The sequence below is a fragment of the Culex pipiens genome, chromosome 2 (assembly GCF_016801865.2).
Source record: "Culex pipiens pallens isolate TS chromosome 2, TS_CPP_V2, whole genome shotgun sequence".
Taxonomy (NCBI): domain Eukaryota; kingdom Metazoa; phylum Arthropoda; class Insecta; order Diptera; family Culicidae; genus Culex; species Culex pipiens.
This window is the reverse complement of record NC_068938.1, coordinates 55,088,918-55,096,228: the sequence shown is the minus strand read 5'-3', so window position 1 is coordinate 55,096,228 and position 7,311 is coordinate 55,088,918. Positions and strand designations below refer to the sequence as shown.

The 7,311-nt window shown below is 42.8% G+C and overlaps 1 protein-coding gene across 1 annotated transcript; it reads left to right on the top strand.

Annotated features, from left to right (window-relative positions):
- The first annotated feature begins 2,950 nt into the window (after positions 1 to 2,950).
- Positions 2,951 to 3,721, top strand: LOC120416262 (T-complex protein 1 subunit epsilon-like). Its single transcript, XM_039577965.2, has 2 exons — positions 2,951 to 3,038; positions 3,097 to 3,721. The coding sequence occupies exon 2, from the start codon at positions 3,225 to 3,227 to the stop codon at positions 3,585 to 3,587; it is 363 nt and encodes a 120-aa protein (XP_039433899.1). The 5' UTR covers positions 2,951 to 3,038; positions 3,097 to 3,224; the 3' UTR covers positions 3,588 to 3,721.
- The last annotated feature ends 3,590 nt before the right edge of the window (positions 3,722 to 7,311 follow it).

Genomic DNA, 7,311 nt, shown 5'->3' with positions numbered 1-7,311 from the left:
ATTTTCGTAATTTTCCCATTTTTGCGCGTGGCGTGTCGAAAACCCCAGCTTTTATCTCAAAAAAATTGAAAATATAACTTTGTTCGGCCAGGGGGCCGACTCAGAAAACTGCGGACGACCCACCGTTTCTTTTCAGGTTCCAGGATCCCATCGATGCAGCAGCGGACAACTCCAGCGGACGGTAAGTAGCGGCGGACCAGACTTACAGGTAAGTAAAACTCAAGGGTTTCAGGTGCTCCGAGAGAGGCAACTTGCCTTCTCGGAGGTTGGATTAGAAGAGATCGTTTATTTTCACTTTTGCTTACAGGTTAATTATCACAGATTGAATCATAACAAATAACAATACTTCCCTACACGGTTACTGAAAATCGCACTTTTGAGAGTTCAGAAATCGCACTTTTGACAGTTCGCTTAAACGAACTAAAAAAAGTGTGATTTCGCGAACTCAAAAAATGGTAAAAATCGCCAAAAAACGAGTTCAGTTAAGCGAACTCTCAAAAGTGCGATTTTGGACTTAGCGAATATTTTGAAATTCGTTGAAACGTTTCGTCTTGAATATTTATTGTTAGTTAGTTTTTGCGCTCCGGAGCTTCGGGATGATTTTCGGGTGAGTAAAAAGGACGGATTTTCATGGCGAAAAGGACGGTTTAATGGACAAGAATGCAAGAGGAATCCGTCCGCCGGTGGACGGATTGCCTTCCAATGTTTGCGAAAAGGTTCCGGCCACCGGTGAACGGATTACGGCACAAGGTTTTGCAAGAGAAATCAGTCCGCCGGTGGACGGATTACGGTACAAGGTTTTGCAAGAGTCCGCCGGTGGACGGATTGCCTGCCAATGTTTGGCGAAAAGGTGGACGGAACACTGGACAAAGTTTTGCAAGAGGAATCCGTCCACCGGAGGACGGGTTGCCTACCAATTTTTGGTGAAAAGGTTCTGTCCTCCGGTGGACGGATTACTGAAAAAAAATGCAAGAGGAATCCGTCCGCCGGGGAAGGATTGCCTGCCAAAGTTGACGAGAAGATACGGTCCACCGGTGGACGGAATATTGGAAAGTGTTTTGCAAGAGAAATCTGTCCGCCGGTGGACGGATTACGGTACAAGGTTTTGCAAGAGGAATCCGTCCGCCGGTGGACGGATTGCCTGCCAATGTTTGGCGAAAAGGTGGACGGAACGCTGGACAAAGTTTTGCAAGAGGAATCCGTCCACCGGAAGACGGGTTGCCTACCAATTTTTGGCGAAAAGGTTCTGTCCTCCGGTGGACGGATTACTGGAAAAAAAATGGAAGAGGAATCCGTCCGCCGGGGAAGGATTGCCTGCCAAAGTTGACGAGAAGATACGGTCCACCGGTGGACGGAATATTGGAAAGTGTTTTGCAAGAGAAATCCGTCCGCCGGTGGACGGATTGCCTGCCAATGTTGGCGAAAAGGTGGACGGAATACTGGACAAAGTTTTGCAAGAGGAATCCGTCCGCCGGTGGACGGATTGCCTGCCAATGTTGACTGGAAAGTTCGGTCCACGGGTGGACGGAATACTACACAAGATTTTGCAAAAGGAATCTGTCCACCGGTGGACGGATTGGCTGCCAATGTTGGCGAAAAGGTTCGGTCCACCGGTGGACGGATTACTGGACAAGGTTTTGCAAGAGGAATCCGTCCACCGGTGGACGGATTGCCTGCCAATGTTTGGCGAGAAGGTGGACGGAACACTGGACAAAATTTTGCAAGAGGAATGCCTGCCAATTTTTGGCGAAAAGGTTCTGTCCTCCGGTGGACGGATTACTGGACAAGGTTTTGCAAGAGGAATCCGTTCACCAGTGGACGGATTGCCTACCATTGTTGGCGAAAAGGTTCGGACCACCGGTGGACGGATTACTGGACAAGGTTTGCAAGATTCGGATTCGTCCGCCGGAGCACAACAATGTTTTCCAAGAGTAATCTTGGTTATGTTTGCAAGAGGAACTTTTATTCTGACGGATGATTTTTTTTTCGTAATTTTTGCAGATGGAACCGGTCTACCTACACCAAAATGGACACCGCGCCGCCGTCAGGTTTCCGGTCTGTAATTACTCCCGCTCGGTGAATGCCAGCCTACGCCGAGATGCTGGTATCCTACTACATTGCCAAACAGTCGACCCACTGCGGCCAGCGTCCCTGCAGTTGACCCCGCCGCCGTTGCGCCGTCAACCGACGCCCTTCAATCCCGCCGCGGCGATAATTCCTGGTGGTGCGTCCAGAAGATCTGAGAAGGGCCTTTCAGAGATTCGTGCTTTCTTCGACGGAGACCGCGCCAGTCAAGTACGACCAGCAGGGCGCGAAACACGAGGAGTTTGCGGAACTTTATCCGGGACACTGGCGTGGTGGACCGGTTCGAGGAGTTTCCGATGCTGCGAGATAAGATCCTGCGGACAACAAATTGATCTCCAGCAACTTTTGCGATGTTGACCACACGATGACGAGGGAACGGATGAGAAGATCAGGACGAGACCATTTCAACTTGGAACGTGATGGACACGGACCAGTCGTTCTTCTGGTAGTTCGACTCGAAGGTGTCAAAGGTATGTCCCAAAGATTCGACTAAGCATCAAACTTCATCTAACTCAACCTTTTTTTCAGATAACTCAGCTTGGCAACTAGTAACGTGCTACAGACGTATGTAGCCCAAACGGCGGGTTCGGTCGTTGTCAGCGACACCGGCCGAAGGCGCATTTAATTGAGAACACGGTTCCGGCATCCCCGGGAAGGCCAAGACACGCCAAAGAAATCCGTCCTCCGGAGGATCAGTTTCTCATGCCAACATGTTTGGAGGTGGAATCTGGCCAAAGTTGAGAACAGTTTTGCTCGGTCTTGAGCCTGTACCCTCGTCGAACACGAACTTGGTCGCTCTCAATCCGGTACGACCTGGTCTAGGCTGTATTAACTGATCTTAAAGATATGCTTTATTCTTCTTTTAGGCGATCCACGACCTGACGGCCTTAACCCGGGACGCTCGTTGAAATCATTCACCATCTGCGAATTCGGACTTGGTCGCCTTCAACCCGGTACGACCTATTATGTTCTGTATGAACTAATCTACATCTTGTTTTGTGGTTCTTCTAGGCAATCCACGATCTGCGATAGATTCCGCCAACATCCTGTGATATACCTCGTGCGCGATCAACCCTGACCCGGTACGCTCGTCAAATTCCATCTCAATCTGCGGTAGATCTCGTGCGCAGTTGGACAAGATGATGTCCGGGGACGGCGATGTCATCAACAGTCACCAACGATGGCGTAACCATTTTGAAGCTGATAGATGTAGATCACGAGATCGGCAAGCTGATGGTGCAGCTCTCGCAGTCACAGGACTGCGAGATCGGAGACCGGGGAATTCATCCAATTCGTATTGCCGATGGGTTGAGCTGGCGGCGCAGTGCGTGATCAAACATATGGACTCGATCGCAAGTCCGTTTCAGATTTCTTTAGACAACAAAGAACCGCTGATCCATTTGGCGATGACGGCTCGTAAGATTGTGAACAAGTGCCACAGGACAATGGCGGAGATTGCCGTGGATGCGGTGCTGACCGTGGCGGATTTGGTAAAGCGATGACCATCAGACCGGAACTCGCCTGTTGTCGTCATCGTGCTTCCGGCCTTTGTCACCGAACCCAACATTCTCAGCGGGGACAAGCAATCCTGTCCGGAGCAGTATTCAAAGTAGGCGACTAACATTAACTCCACAATCCATACCTTTTGTAATAAATTTCCGAGTTTATAGTATATTTTATCAATAAAAAAAAGCATTGCGTTGTTTATTTCTTTTAAACATTAACTGTTATTATTTCAATCTCGAAAGAAAAACCAAAAAGCGCCCAAAGATAGGCAACCTCTAAACCTGTGAAATATTTCCGCATGCTCGAACTCGGCAAATCATGAAAATCATGATTTTGCCAGTTCGACCCACTTTACCAAAAAAAGTGTTATCCGAGTTGAACTTCAAATATCATGATAATTACCATTTTTTTGGTTTTATTTGGTAAGCGTGTACGTTGTGTTTGTTTTGTGTGTGGTGACAATGAGTTATTCACCACACTGCTTTGGCGAGGGGTGCTTTGTTTACTTAGAATTACACCGTGGAACACTAGAGACGTTAGGGTTCCAACAAACTTCACCATTTTTTGATATGTTATGTAAAATTTTCCAAGGAATCAGGTAAAAATATTTTCAGACATAGACATTTGGTCCCGAGACCTTCAAAACAGCATTTTAAGTTTTCATACGACCTTTTGAAATGTTAAGCAAGATTTTTGAAACTTCTTACTTTTTTTTCCAATAGCCAAACTAATCACCTTTCTTTTTGCGTCTAGGAGTTGGTTTGCCATGAAGTGTGTTTTGGCAAAACTTGAACAAAAATTTCATTTGTTCTGACACGAAACATACGCTGTACGTTTTATTCAATGTCATCATTCCAACAAAATCTAAATTGTTTAGACACAAAGTAAGAGGAACTGTAGATAACATTTTTGAAACATGTAGCAAAATAGATACCGTCATCTGGGGCGAATCGGGACTACAGTCTGAATAGGGACAGCAGTTTTTAGAGCACTTAAAGGTTTTAAATTTGGAAATGAATGTACATATTTTGTTGGTCTGCGTCTGTTCTATCCGAAACCAACCAGAAAAATAAAAATATTGTGCTCTAACATGGTTAAAACTGCTGTCGCAATTCGCCCCATGTGACCCAATTCGCCCCAGTTGACGGTACTTCTAAACATAGGGTAAAACTTTGTTTGAGTAGTAGTAAGGTGTGGACGTGGATTAAAGAAACAATAAACAAAAAACTGAAAATTTGTTTAGAAGATCCGGAGGAGATATAAGGTAGAGAAATAGGAGATAATCAACTGCAAAGTAAAGTAGCGTTATGGTTGACTGTGGAAGGTATACATTACAATCTGATTGCGTTCAGCCAGGACAGCTTAGAAGATTTTGTAAACGTGGTTAGGGAGAAAAGATGGAATAATCGAAAATTGTACAAGAAAGTGTTTGGAAAATGTATTACCGTTCTGTAACAAGCTTGCCTGAATAAAAACTCAATAAAAAAAAAGACAACTAAAATCGTAGATATGATTTTATCAAAAAAGAAGTTTTTGCGAAAAATGACGAAAATTGTCATTTTTGGACCACCCTAACACAGCGTAGTTCACCCTAATGCAAGCAAACGGCGGTCGCATGATTGTGATGAATGGCTGCATGAAAGTTTATCAGAATCTGCATGAAAACTGTCCTCATGCATTTTTTGCGATACAGGGATATGACATTTTTGCCCGTTACCGACAATTATCGACATTACCGACGGCTTTTTGGTTGTTTTTCACAAAGAAAAAACCCTTACCGCGCCATGGACGCTTGATGAAATGTGAGTGAAAGAGCACCAACATATTTTTCTCTTTGGAGTGTTGCTCGGGGACGGGCCAGCATTATATCTGGAGTTTTTTTTTTTTTTTTGAAAAGGTCCAATAAACCAAATTTCCAGTTTTCGCTTTTTGGGCGTTTTTGAAACCGCCTTGAGTCAGGGGTATTGAAAGACACCCAAAAAGCAAAAACTGAAAATTTGGTTTATTGGACCTTTTCAAAAAAAAACTCCAGATATGTGTTGGTGAAAACTGCAGATCGCTGACATGTGTACACCAGGGGGGCGACATCTATATCTCACTACAGGTAGCTCGCCCGCACTTCGGCACCAGAACAAAAAAAACAGCTGTTCGTTACGGAACCAAAACAAAGCAACTGCGCACTGTAAAAAAAAGTTCAAAAACTGCAGGCATAAAATGGAAATAAAGTAATTATTGTTTTTATGTGAAATTTTACCGCAATGTACGTTTAAAAGTTAGTGTATGTTTGTGAAGTGATTTTTATCAATTTATTTGCAAAATTTCATTTCATTTCATTTCATTTCATTTATTGGATTGTTTTGGCAAAAACATCAGTGCAGTAATTATCCTAAGCTGAGATATGGGGTACCTTTCAACAGCTGACTAATTCAAACAGTGTTTAGAGTTTACTGGTACACGGGAGAAAAATTGAGCAGGGGAAGGAAAAAAATTACAAAATAACCTTCGAAATTGCTAATAGATAGGGGATAGTTAGAGGAAAGGAGGTATTTCTTATTCTAATATCACATCAAGGGGACATCCGCTGCAGCAGAGGGTTAGCTGATGTGGCACACCCCATCCAAAACTTTGGAAGCACTCGTAGAAGCCAATCGTCAATCAGCTCCATCTTCGCCATCCTGTGGACGTCGTCAGTCGGATATTTGCAAAATAAACTACTAAAGTTGGGATTATTAAGCACACATCGGGCCGATGACCTCATTTAAAGTTGTAATTTTATCACATGAAACGTTTAACTTAACTACTGTGTAATTTGACTTTTACTACAGTAATTCTTATAATAAAAATTAAATTATTAAAAAAAAAAGAAATATTTTTGTTTTAACTATGCGCAGTTTGCGCGCGTTATCAATCTCAATCACCCAAGATGGCGGTCTTTAGCATCCCCCTGGTTTACACGCGGGCAAAAATGATCTACAAGCTTGCTGCAAAAAAAGTTATAAAATGAGACATTTTCTGCAGCAAATCCACTGTTGCAGATTTTGAGATATATTTTTCCTTTGGGTGTGGCCAAACAAAAAAATACGGGTCTAATTATTTTGGCCAAGGAACCCCCAGAAAATTTTTGTTTTTTTTTTTCAAATCATGCTGTTTTCGTGAGGAATTGCTGTATACAGATTTTTTTAAATGATTTAATTTAGAAAAATAAACAGTTTATTAATTGAAATATGCTTTAATATGATAACAAAAACTTAAATCTGCTGTTAAAACATCAAAATAACGTTCTGTGGCTTCGAATTTGACATGATACAGATAAAATACAGATTTATTTTTAAGAAAATACAGATCTCCCATAAAATAATCTGCCATCGTTGTTGACGGGTAATAATTACCGATACGATCACATATTTACAATGTTGACAAATATTTCCTAATAGCAACATTTCTGAATCCAATAAACATACATTAAGATCTTTTCCAAATAAACAAGCATTTTCGCAGATCGTTTCCCAACAATAATGAATTCGTAAATCTCAACATTGACAGAATAGATTCACCGGTTTATGAGGTACATTTTCGGGCATTTCCGATTTTTCTCCTCATTTTGATGATGACTCCGCCGTAATCATACTCATTAGAGTGGTTATGACAGGAAGTGAAATTGTGCAACTTCGTTCATTTATTCGCTTTGGATCATAAAAAATGATTACAGGAACAGGATGA